The sequence below is a fragment of the Myotis daubentonii genome, chromosome 8 (genome assembly GCF_963259705.1).
Source record: "Myotis daubentonii chromosome 8, mMyoDau2.1, whole genome shotgun sequence".
Classification (NCBI taxonomy): domain Eukaryota; kingdom Metazoa; phylum Chordata; class Mammalia; order Chiroptera; family Vespertilionidae; genus Myotis; species Myotis daubentonii.
Window position 1 is genome coordinate 55085721 of NC_081847.1, and position 27397 is coordinate 55113117.

Sequence of the window (27397 nt, forward strand, 5' to 3'; positions counted from 1 at the left end):
AGAAATAATGGCCAAAATCTTCTCAATTAGATGAAAAACATTATTCTATACATCCAAAAAGGTTAACAAATTTTAAATAGGATAAAGTCAGAAATTCACACCTAGACACATCATAACCAAACTGTCAAACATCAAAGAAAATGAGACAGTCCTGAAAGCAGCAAGAGAAAAATAAGATACCAGGTACGTAGATGCCTCAATAAGATTAACAGCTGACTCCTCTTGAGCAATCATGGAGGCCATAATGCAGTGGGATGTCGTATTCAAAGGACTGAAAGAAAAAGGCTATTGACCAATAAGTCTGTATCTAGCAAAAGTGGCTTTAGGAAAGGAGACATGAAGCTATTCCCAGAAAAGCAAAGATACAGAGAATTTGTTGCCAGCAGATCTGACCTACAAGAAGAACTAAAGGGTGTCCTTCAGGCAGATGGTAACTCAGATCAACACAGAGAAATAAAAAGCACTGCTGAAAAGAATTGCATAGGTAAATAAAAAAGACAGCATGGGCATGTTTTTAAACTTTTTTCTTCTCCTAATTTTTTAAAAATACATAAGACAATCATTATAAAATGTTCCGACGGGCTTACAATATATAAACACATTGTTTGTGTGACAATAACAGCACAAAGGAGGGCATGGGGAAGGAAGCTATATCAGAACAAAGTTTCTATATATTTTTAGAAATAAGTATTAATCTGAAATTGTTTTACATTAAACTGCATATTGTAATTCCTAGAGGAACCACGAAAAAAATAACTTTAAAATATATAGTAAACAAAACAAGATCAAAAGCATTTAAATGATATGCCAGGAAAAATATATTTAACATGAACGAAGGTGGTAATGAAAGATCATAGGAACAAAGCCACTACAAACAAAAAGAAAAACCACAAGATGTGGAAAACAAGTCATAAAATGGTAAATGTAAATCCTACGGTCCAATCACATAAAATTTAAAAAACCTAAATGCTCCAATAAAAAGGTGGAGCTTGTGAGACTAGATTGGGAAAAACCCCACAGGACCCAACTCTATGCTGTCTACAAAAGACCTGTTTTAGACTGAAAGCACAAGTAGGTGAAAGTAAAAGGGCGGATAAGATATGTCATGCAAATAATGACCAAAAGAGATCTGGAGTAGCTATTCTAACATCAGACAAAATAGTAAGGACCAAAAAAAATGTTACTGGAGACAAAGAGGGCATTTATAATGAGTAAAACATAAATTGAGTAGAAAGATATAACAATTATGAATATATTTGCACCTAACAACAGAGACCCATAATACATGAAACAAAAACTAGCAGAATTGAAGGGATAAATTGAAAGACAATTGAAAAATAATAGCTGGAGATTTTAATATTCTGCCTCAATAATGGATAGAACAACTAGACAGAAAATCGGCAAGGAAATAAAACAATTGAACAGTCCTGTCACCAGCTTGACTTAAATAACGTCTGCAGAACACTCCACAGAGTGCATGCGTGAGGACCCTTCTCCAGGACAGACTTCCTGCTTGGCCGTAAACCAAGCGTGGATAAATTTTCAAGATTAATTTTGATCACATGGGAATTAATCTATAGAATCAACACAGTCCCTGCCAAAATTCTAGCAAATTTTTTTCTCAGAAACTGATGAAATGATCCTAAAATTTATATGAAATTTCAAAGATCCAGAATAGCCAAAGCAATTTATAAAACAAAGAACAAAGTTGGAAGGCTCACACTTCTATATTTCAAACATCACTACAAAGCTGCAATAATCGAGATAGTGTGGTATTGATATGATACAAGACATGCAAATCAATGCAACAATAGAGAGTCCAGGAATAAACCCTTATATTTTTGGTAAATTGATTTTTAACAAAAGTGCCAAGCCATTGAATTGGGGCAAAGGATAGCCTTTAAAAAAAAAAATAGTGCTGGGACAAATGGATAAATACATGCCAAAAAAATGAACTTAAACAATTAACTAGAAATTGATCATGGAATTAAATATAAGAACTAAAACAATAAAGCTTAGGAGATACTATATGAGAAAATCCATAAATTAGGCAAAGATTTTTTTTTTTAGATATAGTACCAGAAACACAATCCATAAAAGAAAAAAAAAATTGATAAGTTCAACCTCATCAAAATTAAAAATGTTGTGCTTCAAAAGATACCATCAAGAAAATGAAAATAGCCCTAACTGGTTTGGCTCAGTGGATAGAGCATTGGCCTGCAGACTGAAGAGTCCCAGGTTCGATTTCGGCCAAGGGCACATGCCTGGGTTGCGGGTTCAGTCCCTAGTAGGGGACCTGCTGGAGGCAGCCAATCAATGATTCTCATCATTGATGTTTTGCTCTCTCTCCCCTTCTCCCTTTCTCTCTGAAATCAATAAAGAAATATGTTTAAAAAGAAAATGAAAATATACCCTAGCTGGTTTGGCTCAGTGGGTAGAGCGTCAGCCTGTGGACTGAGGGGTCCCAGGTTCAATTCCAGTCAAGGGCGTATATGCCCAGGTTGCGGGCTCGATCCCCAGTAGGGGGCGTGCAGGAGGCAGCTGGTCAATGGTTCTCTCTCATCACTGATGTTTCTATCTCTCTCTCCCTCTCCCTTCCTCTCTGAAATCAATAAAAATATATTTTTTTAAAAAATGAAACTACAAGCAACAGACCAAGAGAATATATTTGCAAAACACGTATCTGATAAAGGGCCTGTATCCAGAATATACAAAGAACATTATATCTCAACAGTTAAGACAAACAGCTTAGTCAAAACCTGGGCACAAGACGTAAACAGGCTTTTCTCCAGAGATGATACATGAATGCCTCCTAAGTGCATGAAGAGATACTTGACATCGTTAGTCACAGGGATGCAAAAGAAATGCCAGTGCAAATGAGATAACATTGCTCACCCACCGTAGTGGCTGTAATAATCAGGGAGACAACAGCCAGTTTGGGAGAGGATGTGGAGAAATTGGAACTCTCACGCATTGCTTGTCACTTTGGCAATGTCTTTAAAAAGAGTCAAACAAAAATTTACCATAGGACCCATCACTTCCACCGTTAGGTGTCTACCCACGAGAAACGAGCACGCACGAGCCCGCAGACTTGCACACAAATGTTCTCAGAGGTAGTAGTCACAGTAGCCCAACCTTTGAAACAACCTGAACATCCAGCAACTGGTGAATAGGAAAAGGGAGATACACTAGTATTTATACTGTGGAGTATTATTCAGCCACAAGAAGGAATGAAGTACTAATTCATGCTAGGACATGGGTGAATCCTGAAACCATGATGCTGAGTCAAAAGGGCCAAACACAAGAGACCCCACAGTATAGTTCCATTTGTATAAAAATGTCCAGAAAAGCAGAGGCAGAAAATCGCTTGGCACAGGGACGTTTCCAAGGATGAGTCCGGGTCTGCTTCTCCCGTACAGCTCAAGGAACTTCTCTCACAAGGAGTGTTCAAGGTTAAGCATCGTTTGGTAATGTGCTTAATGAGCCTCTAACATGCTCTGCTCCAAAGGAGACTCGGTGGGTGCAAAGCTCGGGCCGGTGTGTGTCACGTAGTTTTCAGTTTGTGCGGAGAGCACATGTGGTCCCAGGACTCATTCTTTAAGAAGTGTTGGGAGAAAATTCTAGCTCTATGTTAGACGGGTCCTCTCAGCCCTGTACGCCATGCTGATGGTAGAATTTCTCTTAGGGAATAAACACGTGTGCCTCTCTGTTACATACTGTTCAGTTAAATTAAGGGCTGTCTTTAAAGCCTGGACCGAGGTGATGGGAACAACTCCACCTGTGGCCCCAGCAGGATGGACGCCGTCCCGTCCTCTGACGCGGGCGATGGAGGGCCTCTGTCCGGGTAGGCATGCGGAAGTTCGAGTCCCTTTACCTTTTCAGTTTGAATTTTGAAACTGGGTTCTTCCTTCCTTCCAGATTATAATATAAAGAACAAAGAAAGCCTTTGAAACTTCCGCCCTTATCACGCCCAGAGACCTCAGCTTAATCACGGCCTGATACTTGGGACAATAGGCCAGTCAGCCAGGCCCCTCCCTCCGAGCACAGTGATGGCTCCCAGGGCCCAGACGCTGATTTTCTTTTGTCCCAAAACGGGGGCAGACAGTGCAGGATGCGGTCACCTCCGTGGGCCAGGGGCGGGTGTTATCGGCCCCCAGCCTGTCCTCCCTCCCGCCTGGGGGTGAAGGCATGCCGGGCCAGGCCCTATCAGGCCCTCACAGCTGCTGTTATTTCAGATACGGCAGGAAGTGGGCCCTGGAAGACAGTGGGAGCTCAGAGCCCTCAGGAACATCTAGAAACGTCTGTGATTTACCCGGGGCCCTGGCTGCAGTCCAGCCGTCACAGGAGGGAAGAGGGAAAAGTGCAGCAGAGACGCTGTCTGGCTTCGCAGACAAGCGGGGAGCTTTGCCATCGCCTTGGGGCCCTGGCCGGCCAAGGCTCCAGGTGGTGAGGCCGGCAGCTCCCTCTGCCCTGGGGGGCGGGACCCACACATGGGCAGCACCCCTGAGCCTCCTTCCTGGACCGTCTCCTCCACCCTCTCTGCCCATGAAAGGGGCAGGCCTGCAGTTTTGCCCTGTGGGCCCCTGCAGATGACTTTAACAGGGTTGAGCTTTGCCCCAGCGGAAACCAGGTTGGAAAACCCAGGGCTGACGTTCGTGAGGTCGTGTTTGAGGGCCGAGCAGTTCTGTGCAGACGGGTCCTCTCCTACTCAGCTCGGTCCAGGCGGCTCAGAGTGCCTGGAAGACACACGCTCTGCGTGGCCCTGTCCACGGGCGGGCGGGCGGGCGTCTGCCCCCTCTCCCTGCTCCTGAGCGTTTGCTCTGGGACCGGTGCTTCGCGAGGGGCCCAGATGCGACAGTGGCTCCGTCAGCGATCTCGCTAGCATCTGCGAGTGTTTAGTGCGAGAAATTACATTTTAGGACATTTCCTCTTCATTACGGCCCAGGCGAGATTGGTCAGGGTGGAAATGTACTGAGGTCACGTGTCGGGGCTGCCGTGGTCCCGGGAGGGGGAGCCGTGCTGTTTGCTGCTTTTGGCGCAGCTCCTGCTTTCACAGCGTCAAACTCAGTCGCCTTTATGTGCATTTTCCTTTTCTTCCACAGTAGCTGTTGCCAGCACGCTGTAAACTACCGTCTATCACTCAGAGTTAAGAACCTAAACTTTAAAACAAATTAAACTCTTGTTGACATTGTAATAAAAATCAGAATGGAACCGAGCAGCTCAGCAGAAGTGAACTTCAATTATTTCTGTAGATTTAAGATTGTTTTCTGGGATCCCCAGGCTCCCAGCACAGCAGAGTTATTTCCTCCTGGCAGATGGCTGGAGAGAAGAGGTGATGGATGGATGGATGGATGGATGGATGGATGGATGGAGTGAGGTGGCAGCCGCTGGCCAGCCGGAGGGGGCCGTCCCCCCGTCACCTGAGCAGTTGCTCTGGCCTCGGCAGGAGCGTCTGCGGCACACTTAAAAAGGCCGCTACGGGACAGCTACGCATGTTGGGGGGCAGGAGCCATATGTCGGTATTTTTATGCGTTTAAATTTAAGAAAGGAGCTCAGCCCTGGCTGGTTTGGCTCAATGGATAGAGCGCCGGCCTGTGGACTGAAGGGTCCCGGGTTCCATTTCGGTCAAGGGCACATGCCCAGGTTGTGGGCTCGATCCCCAGAAGGGGGATGAGCAGGAGGCAGCCAATCAATGGTTCTCTCTCATCACTGATGTTTCTATTTCTCTCCCTCTCCCTTCCTCTCTTTGAGGTCAATAAAAGTATATTTTTTTAATAAAGAAAGAAAGAAAGAGAGAGAGAGAGAGAGAGAGAGAGAGAGAGAGAGAGAGAGAGAGAGAGAGAGAGAAAGAAAGAAAGAAAGAAAGAAAGAAAGAAAGAAAGAAAGAAAGAAAGAAAGAAAGGCTCAAAACTGTTAGTCAGTGTCTGTGTGTTAATGAGGTGTTTGAACTGGATTACAGAGCATTTGAAGCATAGGTCTGACTGTCCTTCAAACTCATCCGAGCACCCCTCCCAAACCCCTTATCTTCATCGCCACACGAACCGTGAACCACGATGTTTGATGCTCTTTTCACAATCTCTCTCACTCCCTAGGAGGGAAACGATGGTTTCCACTGGATCCAATGCCAGCTTTCCACCCTGTGTGCCGTTTCCTGCCGTGATAATGTAGAATAAAGCATTGCGGAGAAGCCGGCAGATGGAAAGTGGGTGATTGATGGGTTGGAGAGCACTCTCCGGAGGCGGCAGGCTCCTGGGAGCTGAGTTTTGACCTGGGCTTCCGAGGGAGCCTTTCCCCAGCATCGCCAGGCCCTCGCCCGCGGCTTCCTCCTCTGGGCGGCTCCCTGTTTCTCTCTGATTTCAGGGCCAGGTTGGCAACAGGTTTCATGGCCTCTGGCTCATAAAAATACTGATGTCCACGTGCACCCTTGTTGACCAGAGCTCCCCTACATTGTCCCCCTTGTTAAGTCTTCAAAGCCCCCGGCCACCTGAGGGGGGCGAGAGTGGCTGAGACGTGGGTGGCGGGGCAGGGGGAGGCGGCCTGTAGAGGAGCCGGGTGTGAGCAGAGGGTGCCCCACTCCCTCGCCATGCCCCATGCACTTCCTAAATGGCAGGAAGGTGAGCAGAAGGGGACTTAATCGTAATTCCTTCAGGTCTCTCAGTGCCACTTGCTGGTTAGAGGAACTGTGGATGCACACAGTCACTCACTGGCCCGTTCACCAGGGTCTTGACACTCACGGGATTTCTAAAGTATTGATCACATTGATTTGGTCAGTGATCTCCACTTGTCCAGCTGAATTCCAGGGCGTTTGGTAAAATGTGCACTTTTGCTCTTGAACGAGGGAGTGGATTTTAAATGTCCCACAGCTGTGGAGAGTGCAGGTGCAGAACATAGAACCCCTCTCCTCCACCCCCTCCCCCCCCCAGCTCCTGGACTGTGCTTGGGGTCCCCTCCACGTCATCTGGGTCTTTATGACTTGTTGTTATGGAAACAGGCTGCAGACATGTCCCGAGGCTCAGTGAGGCGCCATGGCCAGCCGCAGCAGCTTCAGTCCAGGGGCAGCGATGGTCTCACTGGTCTGCTGAACGTCTACGGTGAACGGGTCTCTCCAAGTAGCTTGTTTCTTACCTAGTCAGTGTTTTATCTGAGGACATATTTTAAGGCTTCTTCAGAAACCAAATTTAAACCAAGAGAGAAAGAATTAAATTTTCCAAACAGACAGCTTGTAGAAAAGAAAAGGAAAAACTGCAGCAAACAGCATGCAGATTTCCACGGCAGTGACTGCGCCCTGAGCAGACTTCCCGGGTGCTGCTCAGAGACGCGCGGAGGGATGCACTCAGCTTTCTACTGTGGACGTGGGCAGCCAGTGTCTGCAGGCTCTGCACGTAGTTCTGGCACAGCAGGGCCATGAGGACAAGGCCATGAGGACAAGGGCAGGGCATGTGCCTGAACCGTGAAACCCCAGCGGGAGGACAGCGCAGTGCCACCAGACGCTGCCAGTGAGGAGCCCAGGGACTCGCAGAGGCGATGGTTACGGTGAACCTGAGGGCTCAGGGTGGCATCAGGAGGGACTTGGAGAGGAATCCAGTCCAGGGCCAAGGCGGACGGGTCATCTGCTCGGGTGTCTCTGCTCACACGGGAACTGCACTTAGTGTGACTCCACGGAAGGTCCCACCGCTGTTAGGTTTGGGAGTGGTTGGTGGGAAGAATTTCCCCCAGGAAGTGGGAAGGTGTCCCCGCTGCACCGTGGCCCCCAGTTCACGGCCCCCCGCCTCCTGTCTGTGTTCAGGAAGGAAACTCAGGTGATTTCCTCACCTGTTCTTGCCAGTGTCCTTAGTAATGCTGTCCCACTACCTGGCTGAGATGGTCTTAGGGGTTCCACCGGGCTGCTGGTCTTGGTGGTTAGCGGGGGCACATCCTCAGAGAGTCATTCCAGAGGGTCAGAGCGCGTGCGTAAGGTCCCGCTGATTCGATTTAGGAGAACGAAAGCCCAGTAATGTGCAATTACAAGGACTTAATGGCCCTTCGTACTGGCTGCAACGTCCATGGCACCTAATATGCTTTGATGAATTGCTCATTACATGCAGTGTTGGAATAGCTTCTGTAAAGATTAATAATTGGATAATCAATACCAAAATTCAATCTCGGGTGTTTGTTCCCACGCCAGGGTCGATATGCCCTAAAGATTATGGGACCTGTCTCCTTTGCCTGTGCGTTTTCTGACTTGGCCTCTCTCTCCTACCTTTTGTTTTCCAGATTGGGAATGTTTAAGGGTAACTGACCAGCGGGTCCCTGTGCACTGCTCTTCATGCCTTCTGGATCTTTCTGTTCAGACCTTTACAGAGTGGAAACACAGGCCCCATGCTGGTCAGTTTTGTCTACATTCACAGGGACAGCTTTTACCCTTAGAGTGGGCTCAGCCTGTGGGGGGTGTGGACAAGACGGTAAAGAATCGTGCAGTGAAACCGGACTCAGCAGGCACCTCTGGCGAGGACGGGGCACCAGGTGGCCCTCCTCAGGTGGCTGGGAGAGGCCGAGAGCGGGTTGTGGGCATCCTGGGGCACGGACATCACAGCCGGACTCGGGAAGAGGTGTCAGGGTGCACCTGGATGCCACTGGGGTGGGGTGGACAGAGGGGCACGAGGAGATGGGTCTCCCCAGGGGCACACGGGCCCTTAAGGACAGATTTTCGCCTCGGCAGCGCTCGCTCTGGCTGTGGGTGGGAAGTGCCGAGGGAACCCCATTGAGAGCCGGTGGCCGAGTGGGCTGTGGAAGTGGTGGACCTGAGGACAAGTGGGCGGACGTGTCCGTATTCCGGACCCGTGTGGGGACAGGCAGGATGCGGGCCGGGTGTGGGTGGTGAGAGGCAAAGGCAGCCTCGGGCAGTGGGGAGCGACGATGGGGAGCTGTGCGTGGAGCTCCGCAGAGGTCTGGGAGGGACCCTTGCTGGAGATGCCGCGGCTGAGGCTGAGTCCCTGGGAGGAAGGCGCACCGTGGGGTGTGCAGAGGACAGACGCTCGGGGCTTCTGCTACTTCCTCTCTGGCCGGCCTGAGGGATGGGCTGCCGGCTGGGAAATGGCTCGGAGAGGACGTGGAGCTGAGGACAGCACACCTGAGATGCCAGCACACAGTACTGCCCAAGATTCCGAGGTGCTAGGTGCGACTTTGTGTTGAAATTGAACTAAAGGCAGTGCTGTGAGGTAGAAAGAAAGAAAGACTTGCCCTAGCCCATTTGGCTCAGTGGATAGAGCGTCAGCTCTCAGACTGAAGGGTCCCGGGTTTGATTCCGGTCAAGGCCATGTACCTTGGTGGGGGTGTGTGCGAGGGAGGCAACCAAGCGATGTGTCTCTTTCACATCGATATTTCTCTGTCTCTCCCCATCCCTCTACTCCCTAAAACTCAATGGAAAAATATCCTTGGGCAAGGATTAACAGCAAAAGAAAATAAATAAAGACTTGATGCTGCTAACCCAGTGCTCTCTGCCCCCGGGCTTCTCCCACCAGCAGCAAACCAGACATAGAACCAAAGCACAACGCTGCTCTGCAGGCACCATACCCAGACCCTGGACTTTGGGGCACCCCACACCTTCTCACGCCTGCCCAAAACTGCTTTTCCGCCTGGGCACTGGTGGCCAAGAGCAGCGGCTACAGCCCACTCGATCACAGGGGGCTTGCATTGCCTCGGCTGGTCCACCAGTGGCAGGAGGGACAGCTTTCAGGACTAGAATCCTGCCCTGTGTCCTCTGCTGTGACTCAGGGAAGGCTGCTGTTCTCTCCCTCTGGGCTGTGGCTGCAGCCATTCCTGGAGCTACAGGATAGTGGGCAATGGCGGGAGACAGCAGGTGATGGTGGGCAATGGTGGGGTGATGGCGGGCAATGATGGGTAATGGTGGGGCAATGGCTTGGAGATGGCTGGTGATGGCGGGAGATGGCAGCCAATGACAGGGCAGTGGAGGGCGGATGTTGGCGATGGCGGGCAGACAATAGGAGCTGTATTCCTCACTTCTCACCAGCTTCTCCACCAAGGAGAGACAGCAGTGGCTGTGGCTGAGGCCCATGTGCTGCAAGGACCCACCAGGATGCAGCTGCTGACCCGCGCTGACATCACACACCTGTGTGGGTGCAGGCTTGTGGAGGGGCCACCCCCATTGCAGATCTCAGTTCTCACACGCTGTCTTTCTGCTTCAGCTTAGTTTCTGTGCCTGTGAAATGGAGGTGGCCTTGCAGGAATTCAGTCTAAGAAGTGTGGAGGGGCATCAGTAACTTTAAATAGCACTTTAAAAACTCTTGCAAATTCTAACAATGAAAATGAGAACATCTGCATGTCATCTTAATTCCTTTCTCAACACTCAAAGTCCCGGGCTGCTGTGCAGAGGCCCGTTGGCTCAGAGCAGCTGAGCGGAGCTGTCACCCCATCTCGGCCGTCCTGTGCCACAAGCTGCAGGTGAGGATGGGCTCCAGGTGACTATCTCCGGGTGGCTCTGGGGTTGGGGTGCTGGTCCCCAAGCCTGAGTCCTGAGGAATAAATCAGAGCTGCGTGTTGGCCCTGAGATCTGGGCTGGGTGACCTCCTGCCCCCCAGTGAGGATCCAGCTTTCCAAGCGATTCTCTGCATCCCCCCCCCCCTTTTCCATTCAGCGCCACAGCCACATGGCATCGTCCATCACTCCCCAGCCTGCGTGTTACTCGACACTGCATTCCTCGGAATGTTTAGGCTGTGCTCAAACCTCAAGCAAAATGTCACTCGTAGTGTTACGTTTTCACTTTGTAAAAAAACTAGCACAGAATTTCCTCTTAAAGATTTGAATGAGGTTAGGGTATTTGAAGGTGAGCAGCGCTAGGGAAGTAAATGAAGGGTAGAGTTCTCCCAAGGCACCCAAAAGGCTTCTGAGCACTTCCTGGTCGCCCCCAACTAACCCCTGTGTCTCAGACATCCGTGTGGGGGAGGACCAAATCTTGGGCTCTTCTTCAAGTGTTTTGGTTCAGTGGGTCTTGTGGGCCTGAGAATCTGCATCCGTTCCAGCTCCAGGTGACTCGGCCAGTCCCCAGTGTCACGAGGAGCAGGGGCAGGCCCGGTGCGCCTGTGGTGTGGTGTGGGGCCGGGGCCAGGATGCCCCTGGTGTCCTCCGCCTCACCTGGGTGCCCAGAGAGCGGGTCAGACGTGGGAGGCTGACCAGCCAATCACCATCTTCCCTTGGGTTCCCGTTTCTCTCTGAAGATAGTGTTGGCTTTTAATGGTGAAAATTTCAAACATCCACAAGAGTAGAATGAATAGTATGATGGGTCTGCACACCCCTCACCCAGATTCATCACCAGGGCGGGCACGATCGGACACCGTCACTCCATCATGTCCTTTAGTGGTGGCTGCCGAGATCATAGAAATCAGCTCCCGGGCCTCACACCTTTCCACCCCTCCATCCCTCACGCACATACCACTTACGTCTTTCAAGTGGCCGTTTCCTTCCAGGGTCACAATGCCGTTGACCACACCTAACACAGTTACTAATAGTCCTTTGGTAAGGTGAGGATTTGGTTCAAAGTCACATTTCATGACAAGAAGGTGGGTTTCATTTCCCATGAACCCCGGAACTGTCGCTTCCTTAGTGCGCAGCATCTTCTGACCCAAACCCGGCAGCTGGTGAGCGGTTCCGGGGCGCCAGCGGACGGCCTGATGGGTGCCGAGGGCTGATGGGCCACGTTGGCCTCTCACACCCAGACTCAGAGCAGCAGCATTTGGCCTTGACCGGCTCATCCGTTGCCCCACCAAGACGGAAGCCACACTTTGTTCTTGCCTTTCACTCTGAGTCCCCTGGTCTCACAGCAAACCTACCCTAACCCGCAGCAGTCTCTCCCTCTCCGGGCCCATTTGTTTGTTTGTTTGTTTGTTTTTTAATTAAAGGGAGCTTTTTAATGTGTCATTTTTTCAATCCTGTTAATTCTGTTTGAATAGAAATTTCGCCATTTGAGAGAATACATTTCTAGTAACACAAAGAAAGCCCTGGAAAAATGCTTGTTGGCAGTTTAATGATCCCAGTGAGTGATTGCGGAGTGGGTTTGGCATCGATAAAATAATGGGCAGGTGATGTGGCCAGCACACGCCCTGCCGTACGGCGGGGAGAGGCGAGGAGGACGAGCCTGTGGAAACGCCCGGTCACGTGGCTGCCGGTCCCCACGGGTGCCGGAGTTTCCACACGGGGCGTTTGCATTATTTGGAGAATTCAGGCTAAATAAGGAAGCGGTACTGAAGGTAGGAAAATTATTCTGTTTTAATGGCTGGCAGGCCCGTGTAACAACAGTGTTCGTCAGCCAACCCCACATCCAGCTGGGAGGGTCATGTTTTATTAAAACGGTGACTTGTTGTCAGTCAGCCCCACCGCTGCCCCGTTCTCCCTCCTTCCAAAAATAGCAGGCCCCGTGGCGGTGGTTGATTAGGATTAAAAAGATAAAAATAAGTGAAGGCTGAAATCGGTCCAGGACACCCCAAGTAACCCGAGAACTTACTTTTTAATGAAACTTGAGAAACTGTATTATTTTCCACTGCTTCACAGAGCATCTTCGAAAAAAAAAAAAAAAAAGCTGAAAGTAAAAAACGAGTTTAGTGATGTTGCAACTCTGCATTTTCAGAATTACAGTGGTTGTGATACACTCATGGCCAAATCGCCCTGTTTCCAACCCACAGTCACAGGCAGCGCCTGGCTCAAGAGGTGCCAGGGCGGCCGCCTAACGGGCCCAGTGAGGCCGTGGTGGACACAGCAGGCTCCCCGTAAATACCTGCCCCTGCTGACCTGGGCAGGGGCAGGTATTTACAGCAGACGTCCTAAGAGGTTGCCTCTTCTGAAGAAATCAAAACCCACATGAGAGAGACCACTGCGCTCTCCACGGGCCCCCACCCAGGTGCTCTCGGGGCTCAGATGCACTGTCGCCGTGGAACTAAAGCGTGCTCCCCGCTTCCCACTTTCTCATCTCTGAGTTGTGGCCGCCATCCTGGTGTTTTCACATCCTCAGCTCACACCTCCTCTAATTATTTAAGTCCTTAAATACAAACCAGTGGAAACCGTGAGCGCTGGGCATTCAGCAGTCCCCCGAAACCGTAGGCATGGGGAGCGCAGCTCTGCGCCCCTGTGGGAAAAGGTACAGCCGCGCGAACAGCTGCATGCCCCGTAGGGCTTGACTCGCCATCCCAGAATCAGCAGATATGGTAAAGGTTTAGGACAACAAGCGACTCGGAGACTTCCCGAAAGGGACGTCTTTAAGGACAGGTTTGGCCTGAGATATTTCGGGTTTCCGTGTGTCCACCTCAGTTGTTATGCTCTGAGGTTACCATACTAACTTTAGCTGAAGGTGTGTTTTCTGGGAACGTTAGGAAATGCTTTTTAAAATTATCTCCTACTTATAGGAATGGGAAAGAATGTCCTTCCTGTGTTGTTTTGCTCCTTGGAAAGCTGTTTTGGCTTTTTTGAGACGTTTCTAACTCGTCCCCTGTAAGGATTGTGCATTTTTCTGTCCCTCAGAGGAACGTGGAGTAAGAAGTGAGAGCTGCTTTTGTGCTGTGTACTTATTTGTGGTCGGCGTTTAATTGGACAGAATCCCTGGGACATAATGCGACGTGGGAAGTGATCCTGTGTGGACCCCGTGGTGGAATCATGAAGACTTTGTGCTTCCCATTTTGCTTTTGTTTAAACGACAATAATGGCTTTGAAGAAATTGTTCTTTTCATGGAAAAGCAACATGTTACCAAACCAGGCAGTGTCCCTGCTGGGCTGGCTAATTTACTAAGTGGCAGTAGATGAATACTGTTAATTTTTTTAAAATTCCTAGTACAATTGGTTTCCTTACTGGAACTAACAAAACTATTGAAGAAGAGGAAAATGCTTTAAAAAGCTTTTTTGAAAGTAAGCTAATAGGTACCTATATCAACAAAGACGGGTTTAATTGATAAAAGTGCTACTTGCAAAGTGTGGTCCTTCTCCCTCTTACCCTTTTGTAAAAAAAACAAGGATGAATGAATGGGTTAACATTGAGGAGCCAGATTTCTTATTCTCAGCCCAAATCCAGTTCTTAGGGAACTAGAATCAATATCTGTGTGGACATCCATCTAAAAATTCCTAGTGCCTACCTCCCTGGCTCTCCCTTCCCCAGAGCCCACAACTCTGGGGCCAGGTGTGGGGCCACGGTTTTCCTGGCCGATTCCATATGAGAGAAGTGAAAAGACACAGCTAACGTTTGCATTAACCTAAAAGCCTACACAGGCATTTGTCCAGGTAATAAAAGGGATACACACGCATTGTAAGAAACGTGGAAACTAAACGCATAGCAGGATAAGCCCCGTCTTGTTCACCTTGTGTGTCTTTGTGAGAACATGTGCGCCTTGTGGTTGAGCTCAGACTTTGCATTAACTCCAGACTGCTGTGACTTTCACTCACATGCCCGATAATTTTCTCCTTTTTCCGACAATCAGTAAACTGAAAGTTTACCAGAAAGCGCGAGTGCACGTCTTTTCTTTATACAAGCAGGTGATTTGAGCTTTGGATGGAGCATTTTAGCAATTGTGCCATTTAAAAAACTGGCCCGAGGCCGAGGAAGCCACCAGCTGGCAGCCCCACCCTCTCTGCTGACGTTGGTGGAATCCTGACGGCACCTCATCCCACCAGCGGGAGCCCTGTTCCACTCCTGATTCTGTTTCCCTGCTGTGCGAGGACTGGCTCATCTCCTGCCCTCTCTGGTCCCGTTTCCCTAATAAGCATACTCCCCGCCTCCCAGAGAGCTGGGAGGGAGGCCATGAGCTTCATGCGTTGTGTATTCCCCAGCACATGGAACGCTAGTCTCCATTTCGATGACTGAAAATCCCCGATTCATAAAGCAGGAAGGGGCCTTGGCCGAGCCTCCTGTTTCCTCAGGTGGGACCCTCAGGCCCCAGCTCCTCCGGGAGCCATATCACTCGGGGCTTCAGAGGCGAAACGAGAACAGGAGCTGGTCTTCCAGCCCCTTCTCCCGACAGCGAGCGCTCAGTCTGCAGAGGTCTCAGGCTGGCCTTGCAAAGGTCGGCCGCAGGCCCCCGCGCTGCCGCTGCCTCGTGCTTCTCTGTGCGATGGTTGGAATGCTGTGCCCTGAATGCAGGGAGAATGTGGGACTGAGCAAAGTGGGAAAGGAAATCACAGGGTTTTCAGGAGTGCGGGTGTCAGCGTTGGTTGGTGGCCATCCGAGAAAGCGTCGCATGGCCCAGGCACCGCTGGACAAGGGGACGTCAAGCCATCTTTAAAGGCAAACACACCTAGATATGCGCTGTGGTTTCCGTCACTCTTTAGGGGGCACTTTTCCTCCAGGGTTCATTTCTATCTTAACTCTGGCCACGTAACGTCCTACGTTTCCTGGGATCTACGGGCCACGCTAACTGCCAGGACGCGGTTTTCTCCGCGGCCATTCTTTCCTCCTGCAGGTTAAAGTGACACCGTTATCCCTTCACTCAAAGCCCCTCCGCACAGAAGCATGACTGTCACCCCTTCCCTGAGAGTAGCGAGCAGGACGTGGGTGATAAAGCTTGGGACTGAGGAGACAGGTGACGCCGTGGAACCCTGTCCAGACTGCAGTCGGGCCTGGAGCCCCGGGCCCCTGCCAGGAGGAGGCCTTCGCAGCGGGTGGTGGGCGGCTGCCACTCACTCGCCGACTCCCGAGAACGAGTCACAACAGGTAGAGCACACCCATGTGGTAGAACATCTGCTCTGTCCCGGTCAGGCCTCCGCCCGCCTTTTTCATGTGGAACAGTGTGAGTTAGGGGCCTGGCGGCTGGGGTTTCTGAAGGCTTGGTGCGTGTCAGCAATCTCTGGGCACCGAGATCTTCACGGGGCACCCGGTTCACCTTCTGTGTGTTTTAGAGCAAAGGAAATGCTGACCATCGTGTGTGCTCTTACAATGCAGTGGAAAGTAGGTGACAGACAGGTCCCACGTGGTTCCTTTGGTCATGTCCCTCTTCTCCTTTTTAACAAAACAAAATGTTTAAAGCACATAAAGGCTGATACAGGAGAAAGGACTGGGGGGGAAAAAATCTGTTGTTAGCTCCAGCAGAACCACCCATGCACGCGCACGTGTGTGTGTGTGTGTGTGTGGTGCTGGTGGTGGGTGTAGATGTTTTGCTTTTCTTGAGAGAAGCTGCGTCAGAAAAGGGGGTAATCGCTGTGCCCTCTCCTTCCTCCCCTTGGGAACCCCATGTCTGCGCTCTGAACGGGTGAAACCAGTGAGGACCAGACGAAGGGGACGGTGGTGGAATTAGGAAGGGAGGGACGACAGGCCCAGGCACCAACAACAGGCCTGTGTCCGCCCACCCTCCCAGCACCCTCTTGGGGACCACAGCTCCTGGTCTCTTCATGACCTTTTAGTAAGTATTAGAAAACAGCTTGCACCTACCATCGATTTGCAGTGCAGCTCGCAAGTGCCGTCGGAAGCTCTGAGAACCAAGGCCTGGGGTGCTGTGGGGCAGCAGCCACGCTCTGGTCACCAGGTCCTGGTCTCAACATCCTTGCCTCTCAACTGAGTGTGCCATGGTCTCTCCATGTACAAAATTCGCAGCCACAATATCTGTCCTTCCTTCCTTGTAGGATGCTGCAAATATTCAGATTAGTGTCTGTGCCAGTGCTGAGAAGCCAGAGGACTGGGTGAATAAGTGCTTTGCTCAGTCCTTAAAATGAGATTTCAGATCCTTTGTTGCTTTCAGAAACCATGAATTCAGAAACTTTGCCTAAAAGCTAGGCATTGAGAAGGACAACCATATTAAACAATATTCAAACTCCAACAATGCCTTCCCTATTTGCGCGGCTGTCAGTAGTCATACAAAACCCATGAGTGACCCTGAGAGATGGACCTTGGATATTGCACTGCAACATGAGGCTTTATGTCAACCTTTTCAAAATCGTGATCCAAAAAAAGAAACGCATTAATGAAAGTACATTTTACTTTAAAAAGGGCACTTCACCTTCATTTGTACAACTACTGGTGAACCGAGCGATTGTCTTCTTAGCAAGAATCTGGGTAATATTTACAGATAATGTAAGTACAGGTAAAAAGCTGTACATTTTAGCTTTTATATTTTTTTTAAAAAAAATACTAATTTCCCTTTCACTCAACTTCAGATATGTATGTAGAGGTGGATTTGGGTGTGTAGGACACACACACACACATCCTGCATACACATCCCAGATTAGAACAAGAGTTCGAACTGCCACATAAGTTTTAGAAAAAAGCAATAGTTTCCACCTTAGGAGCATTTTAGTGAAAAAATTAAATATAAGGGAAAAAACCCTTCTTATTAAATCAAATTGTGGTGTAACAGCTCACCACATCCTGTTGAGGGACATCTGACGTGAAGCCAGGCAAAGGTTCCGCTTTCAGGTCTCTGACGAGCTGTGAGGGTCACATGGTACCTGCAGTTCAAAATACTTCTATAAAGAAAAACCTTGGTGTAGGTGGAAAAGCTGAATAAGAAATGGAAACTATCAGCAGAAAGAAGACATTGTGGGAAAGCGTGGGTGTCATCGACACGACCATATCAAAGAGAGAAAGCCACTCCCAAAATAGCCCGCGCAGAGCCCAGGGTAGCTGTGAACTGATACGGACTCGGAACCATGACCTCATGGAAGAGAAATAGGAAGTTGTGGCCAGGAGAGGAGCGGGGCAAGAGGGTCCCAGGTTTTTATTCTCGGCCCGGTCATCAAAGAAATACTTAACCTTCCTCAGCCCTTCCTGATGGGTTCTCCGTCCATCCGTGACACGGGAACCCTCGTGGCTTTCCTGACTCAATGACACAGGCTGTAGCTGTGGAAGAGAGGGTGGCTTTATGCTTGTTGGTCTTCAGTTGTGTAGAAGGTTGTGTGGGACTTTGCCCACTCTGAACTTCATGGTTACCCATCCTCAGCTGTGTAGAACATTGTGGGGGACGTCATCCACTCCGCAGTGTATGGTTGTCCATCATGGCTTGTTGTCCATGGAGTGCTTAGGGGAGATTCTAGAGCAACGGGTCTCAACCTGTGGGTTATGACCCCTTTGGGGGTTGAACGACCCTTTCACAGGGGTCACCTAAGAACATCGGAAAACACATATATAATTACAGATTGTTTTTGTGATGAATCACTATGCTTTAATTATGTTCAATTTGTAACAATGAAATTGGGGGTCACCACAACATGAACTGTATTAAAGGGTTGCGGCATTAGGAAGGTTGAGAACCACTGTTCTAGAGGATGTTGACGCATGTGTGATGGTTCTTGAGTGAGTCCCCAAGATGTCTGAAACATTGTGATCTGTGATCCCGACTTGACATTGCTGGGCTTGTCTAATGACCCAGCACTTCCAGCGTCATGTTGTTGGAAGGGAAGCAGGGCCAGTTGCTCATCAGAAACCAGTGGACCACAATGACAGGCAGGCGAGAGCTTTGCTCACTGGGTGGGCCCTTCCAGCCTCCTCATTCTCCTGAGGCCCCAATAGGGTCAGAGAGCAGGGCCAGCACCAAAGTAGCCACATGGGAACCGGGGCCTTGGATGGCTCAGGACACGCTGCATGGTTTCCACACTCACACCCACTTCAGGGGCTCCGCCAGGTTCAGGTGCGACCGTGGGCAGTAGGGGAAGCCCACTTATGAAGTTTCTTCCCCTTTTATCTTTTCAAACAGATGTTATTTTCCTGTGGTCTGTGTCACCTTGAGGAACCAGAAGATTATAGTTGCTTTGCTTATTGCCTCCCTCCTCTTCTCCATCATTATTGCCCTCAGACCTCCCTCCTCTTCTCCATCATTATTTCCCTCAGACCTCCCTCCTCTTCTCCATCATTATTTCCCTCAGACCTCCCTCCTCTTCTCCATCATTATTTCCCTCAGACCTCCCTCCTCTTCTCCATCATTATTTCCCCTGGACCTCCCTCCTCTTCTCCATCATTATTTCCCTCAGACCTCCCTCCTCTTCTCCATCATTATTGCCCTCAGACCTCCCTCCTCTTCTCCTTCATTATTTCCCTTGGACCTCCCTCCTCTTCTCCATCATTATTTCCCTCAGACCTCCCTCCTCTTCTCCATCATTATTGCCCTCAGACCTCCCTCCTCTTCTCCATCATTATTTCCCTCAGACCTCCCTCCTCTTCTCCATCATTATTGCCCTCAGACCTCCCTCCTCTTCTCCATCATTATTTCCCTCAGACCTCCCTCCTCTTCTCCATCATTATTTCCCTCAGACCTCCCTCCTCTTCTCCATCATTATTTCCCTCGGACCTCCCTCCTCTTCTCCATCATTATTTCCCCTGGACCTCCCTCCTCTTCTCCATCATTATTTCCCTCAGACCTCCCTCCTCTTCTCCATCATTATTGCCCTCAGACCTCCCTCCTCTTCTCCATCATTATTTCCCTTGGACCTCCCTCCTCTTCTCCATCATTATTTCCCTCAGACCTCCCTCCTCTTCTCCATCATTATTGCCCTCAGACCTCCCTCCTCTTCTCCATCATTATTTCCCTCAGACCTCCCTCCTCTTCTCCATCATTATTGCCCTCAGACCTCCCTCCTCTTCTCCATCATTATTTCCCTCAGACCTCCCTCCTCTTCTCCATCATTATTGCCCTCAGACCTCCCTCCTCTTCTCCATCATTATTGCCCTCAGACCTCCCTCCTCTTCTCCATCATTATTTGCCTCAGACCTTTTCAACCACAGAATCACTGATCTTACTAGATCACATTTGTGGTCTGGGACTTCTGTTATCCCTGGTCATGGGGTGGGAAATAAAACCCTTCTCTTGCTGTAGGGTAACTGAAGGGACCATCACTTCTTCACTTGGGATCCTTTGCTCTGCCTGGTAGGTCATGGCTGGTCAGCACCCTGGATTAAGTCACCCTCCGCCATCCATTTCCACCTTCCCTGTGCTCCCGCTGCCCAGCGGGAGGACTGCTGACCTAGGAGCCCAGACCTTGCCATGTTGGCCCCAAACCTGTTGCTGCTCCCGTGGCCTCAGGTCTGTTTTAGGAATAAATGAGATGATGACACTGAAAGCAACTTGTGGACAGTCCGGTGCTGTAGAAATAGGCGTGGTGCCGCAGTGTCGTGTTGTAGTAACTTGTCTCTGTCGCCTCACCAGGGACTAGCCTTCTGCCCACAAGACCAGTGTCTTTCTAGGTATGTTCCACACACTCTCTTGGTGTGAGACACCCTCCCTGCAGTAAGCCTTCTGCTTACCCAGACACACCCTGTAGAAACTCAACATTGGTGACTTTTTCTTTGTCAAAATGTCCTTTGATGTAGCAATGTCCTGCCAAATAACAAATGGACACGTGTCCTAAAGAAGAAAGAGCGTAACAAGTGAAATGGGAAAGAATGGGACATCACCTGTGCGTCCCGGGCCCCTGTGTGCTTCAGCAAGCATCTCGGCCCAGAGGTCGCTGCGGGCAGATGCCTGGGAGGATGAGGAGAAAGCTGCCTGGCCCTGACGGGCATGGCAGAGCTGCCCTCCCTTCTCCACGGTGCCCAGGACTGTGGCGGAAAAGCCACCTGCAGCTAAGGAGCCGCCTGGTGCACGCTCTCAGCAAGTGTTGTCCTGATATCTGCTCTGAGCTCTGGGCGTCGCTATTGCCCCAGCGGCAGCTGTGACGAGCCCTAGGAGAGGGTGAGTCCCTCCCAGTGTGTCCCAGTCACTGGTTCGCCATCTTTAGGGGAGTTGTGGCATGTCACGTCCCTGTCTCAGGCTGGGCCCCGCTGTGTCCTTTGTGGGCAGCCAGCTGGAGCCCCTCGCCCAGGCCGCAGGTGGCCTCGGGCAGAGGGTGGACACTATGGCCTTGGGTCCCGGCCAGGCCATACCTTTGGGAAGAGCCAGGGTTTGAAGTTTGCGGTTGGGGTTCCTGCCAGTGAGTTCTGTTATCAGGTCCCATGACACAATTCCTGGTTCCCCCAACTGTGTTTTATTATTGTTATTCTTTAAAATAGTTGTGGGGGGGGGGTGGATGTTGAAAGGGAATTTAGGGAAGGGAGTGGGGGAGATGAAATGTGCACCAACTAATTGCTCAGGAAGCCACCCTTGGATAGGCCGGGGCCTTTGCAGAAACACATGGAGTTTATCTGGGCAACAGAGGGAAGCCTGGCAGTTCCGTGACGTGAGCACGAGCTCCCCACCTCCCAGTTCTGTCAGGAAAGTGACCGTGGTGACACCTCCCTGGTGACATTTCCCCTATCTGGGTGCCCATCGCTGGTGGAGGGAGGGGTGTTGTGCAGCTCACTCTCGATGGCCTTTGCTCATTTCCTCTCTGGCTGCCAAAAATCACAGGCTGATAATGGCCGTGGACAAGGATCCAGAGATGAAGGACGAGACCCCACAGAGGGGGCTCCTGCTGCCGGCGCTGGCCCCTCTCCGACTTGACGATGAGGCCGAGGGGTGGTCAACGAGCGTGGACTTCCAGAGGTGCTTCCACGTGGGTGCCAACTGTTGGTTTTGCGAACCCACGGACACCTCGGTGGTGCTTTCCTGCCGGAAGAAGATGCACTCAGGACCTGGGGAGCCCCTGGCGCACCGCGAGCAGTAACTGCACCGCCACCAGCGCCTGAGTCACGGCAGCCAGGTCCTGGGCAGCCACACTGCTGGCTCAGCACACCTTGCGGACGTGGCAAGAGTCAGGAGGGGAGCCAGTTCCTTTCTCACAGGCTGCACTTAACATCCTGAAAGCGTGGCTGATGGAATTGCTGGTTATTTACATACGGTTCCCTGCAGAGTGGTGGTCTCCTAATGCGTTCTCTTATTTCTGTTTTCTTGCAGTAAATGAAATAATACGAAACGACCTCTCCAGCACCAGCACCCATTCGTAGTTGGCAACATCGGGACTCACTCAGGAGCCACATGGTGTCGATGGGTGACAGTGGAGGTTCAGCATCCAGACTTCTGACTAAATAAACGGAGCACACCTGGTACCACTCAGAACTTCCGACTTACTGAAGATGTGTTATACGTACAAAGAAGTAGCTCTTTAACAGGAAGGAAGGAAGGAAGGAAGGAAGGAAGGAAGGAAGGAAGGAAGGAAGGAAGGAAGGAAGGAAGGAAGGAAGGAAGGAAGGAAGGAAGGAAGGACACTCCATCTGCTGAAGGAAAAGTCATCTCAAGAAGAAAATAAAGGGTGGGGTGGAGTGAGCGTAGGAGACAGACTGTGTGACGGCACCCCCATGGGAGTGACCCCTGTGGCAGCCTGACCCCAGTGCACCCTCGGGCACCCCTGGATTTCAGTACTGGAAGTGCCTTATTTAATCCAACCACAGCATCAGGGCATCTTAGACATAAGCATTAAACTTGCCACCAGGAGAGTATTTATTGGAGCAAAGCTATAAAAACATTTCATCAAGAGGCTTTATCAAACTTTGCAAAAAGCAGGAGAACACTGGCAAGCTAGGCATTTGTGAGGAAAACTGAACGTTCGTTCCCTACTTTATTTCAGCTTTTCCTGGGCGGCTGTGCTATATGATTTTGTTGCCTTATTCAGTGCATTTTAGGGATCTTCCAGTGTTTCATCTCAGCTCTTTCATAATACCCTTCCCTCCCCTGTGTTACTAAAACCATAGGCTTGTCCATTGTAGTATGCTAGGATTTCGTTTTTAATCTGGCTTCGAAATTAGCACAAGTAGGTTGAATAGCAGAAGATAGGTTACTGGACAAGAAAAGAAATCTGTCACAGGACAGGTCTTGCATTTGCATGTATGTACATATATAGGCACATATTTATGTATAAATAAGAAATAGGTGGTCTGCGGTCTTCGCCCAGCAAGGGCTTCTGCGCCAGCAATAACCAGCATCAAACCTGGCTCTTCAGCTACTCCCACTGGGCCCGTCACCCCCGACAGGCCTACGTTTTTCTCGTCTCGTGCGGATAACCGAGCACTTTAGGAGCCGGGGGAGGTGCGCTCAGAACGCCGTGTTACCACATGGTGAAATTGGAAAGTGACTGTAAATAACATTATGAAGGGAGTGTAATATATTTGTTCGGCTATAAGATTATTATTTCACAGAAGCCTTATAACTCTGCTTCATGTAAGAAAACAATTACCAAAAACGTTTTAATACGCAGCGATTGTAGTAGGTTTCAGACTAGTTACTGTTAACAGATAGGGTAGTGTAAGCTTTACTACTGCATTTTGTACCGTTAACAGCTTCTTACACATTACTCCTAGCCACAACTTATTGTTTCACATAACCAAAAAAAAAGCATGGTTTAATTAAAACATGTTTAACCTGATACTTGTGCCTTAGGAAGTTATGCCCCCTCCTGGAACCTGCCTGAACTGCAGCCGCGAGTGCAGGCTGTAGGTCCTCATTGAACCTAACGCGATGGTGGAGACTCTCCCACCGAAAAAGTTATTTTTAAAACGTTCTTCTGTATGAGTATGTCTTACTTTTTTAACTCAACGAACATCTGACAGCCACATTGGTCACATTTGCACATATCGGTGAAGAACTGAAGATGTGTGGCTACGTGTATGTACACACGGTCCTGCTCCCTGCAGGCGCCCCTCCTGCCTGTGACCCCAGAACCCGCCTCGCGTGTGGCATCGTAGACTTGCATGAAACACTTCTGATGGATGTCATGTGGAAAGGGAATGTTTGATGTTTGCGTCCGCTATCTCTGTAGTTAGGAAATAGACCCAATAAAGCAACACTTTCTCGCTGGACACTCCGGGCTGAGGGTGAGTCATTCCCGAGTGGAAAGTCTGCCTCGTCGGGAAGCATGTTCGCTGCTGCAGGGACTTGTACCTGTGAGAAGGGCTTTGTGTCGTGGAGATGCGCTGATACGATCTGATCGTTGCGCCTGGAGGTGCGTCTTGCCGACAGAGCTCCTCTCTCTTCCTTCTGTGTTTCAAGGGAGCCCTGTGGACGTGGGCGGACGTGGAGCCAGCTGCTGCGAGCACGGCATCCAGGCTGTGTGGGGGAGGGAGCGTTCGCTCCTGCCAAATATCTGTGCTCAGAGAAAAGCCTGGGTGAGGCCGTGGCCACACACAGACCCGCGTGCCATTTGACCATTGTTCCAGCAAGACGGTGTGTGCGTAAACTCGACCCCTTCCACTCGCTCCTGAAGCTACCCCTCTCCCCACCCAAATCTCCCCGTCAGCTCTGGTGGGAAGCCAGCCTCTGTCGTTCTTAAGTCAAGTGTGAAACCTAGAGCTTCCAGTAGTTATTGTTTTAAGTGGTCAGAAACAACATTTGCTTCTAGGACATGTCTAAGGCAAGCATGCCTGTCTCCTTTGCTAAGAGGGTTACAGATGGAGACCAGCCCTGGGGGACCCTCATCCCCAAACGCAGCGCCCATCCCACCAGGTTTCTGCGCTGTGCTTGAAGGAAGCCACACAACCCACAGGGAGCTCATGGGAGTAAAGGGGACCCAGAGGAGGGTCTGGTGGCCACAGGGGGAGGAAGAGGACCCGGCTCTTCGGGAACAGGAAGTGCCCTGAGACCAAGCAGTGTCCCAAGTCGGGGCCTGGCACAGACTTCGAATGCTGGGCCCATAGGGCATCCAAGAGCCCCCGGTACAGAGGGAATTGGGGCCCCCACACGTCTCCTGAGAGCAGGCTGTCTGGGTCAGAGAATGAGGCTTGCCACTGAAGAAGACACTGGAATCTATTAGTTCCAAAGTGAGTTTTTATAAACTGGTTTCCCCCTTATTGCCAACAAAACAATTTTATATTCCAGAAATAAAAATATAAATCTATGAAATGATGGCGGTTTCTCCTAGGTTGGTTTTGAGTAATAAGCAAATACATCTAGGGCAGCCGTGGGCAAACTATGGCCCGCAGGCTGGATCCGGCCTGTTTGAAATGAGTAAAACTAAAGAAAAAGAAAAAAGACCGTACCCTTTTATGTAGTGATGTTTACTTTGAATTTATATTAGTTCACACACACTCCATCCATGCTTTTGTTCCGGCCCTCCGGTCCAGTTTAAGAACCCATTGTGGCCCTCGAGTCAAAAAGTTTGCCCACCCCTGGCCTAGATTCTAGGCACTCATTTCCAGCAGCAAGCTGATAGGTTTTGCCCTCACACTTGTAGACCAAACGAAGACTGCGTTTTTCTGGGAAGCTGTGACAGATGTCAGCTTAGCCACAGCTGGCCCACCGTCTGGAGCGTTGGGTCACTTGTCTCTCATGGTCCTCGGTGATGGAGACCATGCGGGAACCTGAACACAGGCACCTCCCCCAGAGCCCGGAGCTACGTGCCCAGGAAGCTGGTGATGCTCACCCCACTTCACCCTCACACCCCTTGGCCCCGTAACTCCATCTCTTCCCGAGTCTGAGACTATGGGGCATGAAGAACATCCTGACAAACATCAAATTTCTCTTGTCACCAAATGCAGCCTAAGCAAACATCTGAGCGTTTCAACACCCTCTCCGTCTCAAGGGTGTCTCCTCATCTGAGCAGTCAAAGTCCCCAGCTAGTTGGACAACTTTCCACAGCGCCCACCCCTACTTCAGGGAGGGACCCTCTCAAAACCAGCTGCTTCTGCTAATCCTGTGACATTGCCTTCTGTGTCCCAACCAGCGAAGTCACAAGGAGAGTGTCTGTGCAACTCTAATTAAATATTTCTTTAGAAACGTGTTCCGTTTGGTGTGTTTGGAGAGAAGACAGCAGGAAGAAAGACAGGAGAGGCTGAAGCTGAGATGGGGGGCCTCTGTGTGGGAGGGGTTCTTGCTCAGTGGTGGTGGTGGTTGTTTTAATTAAGGTAAAGCCCTGACTGGTGTTCTCAGTGGCTAGAGCGTCAGCCTGTGCACTAAAGGGCCATGGTTTGATTTCCAGTCAAGGGCGCTGACCCAGGTGGCAGGTTCCATCCCCAGCACCAGTCGGGGCACATCTTGGAGGCAACCAATTGATGTGTCTCTCTCACGTTGATGTTCCTCTCTGTCCCTCCCCCACCCCCTCCCACTCTCTCTGAAAATCAATGGGAAAAATATCCTCAGGTGAGGATTAACAACAACAAAGATTAAGGTAAAATTCACATAAGATGAAATTAACCATTTAAAAGTGGAATTTAGTGCATTCACAATGTTGTATAACCACCAACTCTACCTAGTTCCAAAATATTTCCATACCCCAGAAGGAACCCCTGTACCTCTCACTCCTAGGGCCCTGGGAACCACTGTTAACTGTGTTTCTGTGGATTTGCGCATTCGGGGTGCTTTGTATTCGTGGAATCATACAACGTGCAGCCTTTGCGACCGGCTCCTTTCACTGATCCTCATGGTTTCAGAGTTCATCCCCATCATAGCATTTATCAGACCTTCATGCCTTCTTGTGGCTGAATGCCCTTCCACTGTATGTTAACCCACAGTTTGTCTATTCATCGTCCAGGGACATTGGGGGGGGGGGTGTCCCCTGTTTGGCTGGTGTGAGCAGTGCTGCTGCGAACATTCGTTACAAATCTTTATTCGAGTCCCTGTGTGCAATTCTTTGGGTACATCCCGGGGCGGGGGTTGCTGGGGAATACGGTAATTGTGTGTGTTACTTTTTGAAGAACTGTTTTTCCTTGCTCGGTGCTTAAATTATGCATCCCTAAGACAGACACTGGATCGCTAACCTAATTTGGAATCACATATGTGAAGCGCATCATATTTATAATTCTTTATGCCAAAATAATTAACTTAGCTATCAGATGACTAAATGCTCCTTTGCACCCAAGCAGAAAACAGCCCTCGCTCACGCCTGCGCTGCTCCCGCTGGGCCCCGCCTGCCCTGGGCTCTGCCAGGACGTGGGGCCTCGGCTCACAACGTCTGACTCATTCAGCTGGTGCCAACGGAGCCCAAGTTACATAGTTTTATTTTATTTGCACAGACAAATTAAAATAGCGGAGCAAAGAGCCTCGGCAAAGACCGTCCCTGCTGTGAGAAGTGGGCGCAGCGGGACGTTAGGTGACGGAGCCACCGCGGCAGGGCTCGCACCGCCTCCCCTCAGGGTGCAGCTCGGCCCCGGCATTTCTGCACAGAAAGCCGAAAAGCCGCGCAGTGTCATCTTCAGACAGTGGTCGTTTCCCACTTGACCGTTCTGTCTGTGACCAGATGTCTCAGCTTCCACACAGCCCGAACGCGGCTGCAGCTTCCTGTATAGAGTGGAACCGTCTGAGCACTGCTGGCCCCTGTAGCCACTCCTCTTCTTTCCAAAAAGGAGGAGAAAAAGTACTAATGAGACTCTATTTGGGGTGAAAGTATAAGTCACATCTGGAAAGAGGGGCCAGGGCGATCTGGAAAGAGGGGACGGGGCGACCTGGAAAGAGGGGACTGGGTGTCCTCCCTCAGGTTGAGGTTTCTGCTGCGTCCTGGCCTGACCTGGGCGGGGGACTGTCCCCATGGCTTGTTCCCCTGCTCCTCTTCCCTCCGGTGTCTGCCACTGTCCACAGTTGCCTCCAGATTTGGTCCTGAGGGC

The 27397-nt window shown here is 50.3% G+C and overlaps 1 protein-coding gene across 9 annotated transcripts in view; it reads left to right on the top strand.

Moving 5' to 3' along the window:
* Nucleotides 1–24699, top strand: part of NFATC1 (nuclear factor of activated T cells 1) — a 105731-nt gene extending 81032 nt beyond the window's left edge. Inside the window, exon 10 of one of the 9 annotated variants that reach the window (XM_059706420.1) lies at nucleotides 21765–24046. In XM_059706420.1, the coding sequence (XP_059562403.1) occupies nucleotides 21765–21767 (3 nt within the window). In that variant the 3' untranslated portion in view covers nucleotides 21768–24046. Of the gene's footprint in view, nucleotides 1–21764 lie in introns of all 9 variants that reach the window. The other 8 variants (XM_059706416.1, XM_059706419.1, XM_059706422.1 and 5 more) reach the window with 8 other exon arrangements.
* Nucleotides 24700–27397: the final 2698 nt, after the last annotated feature.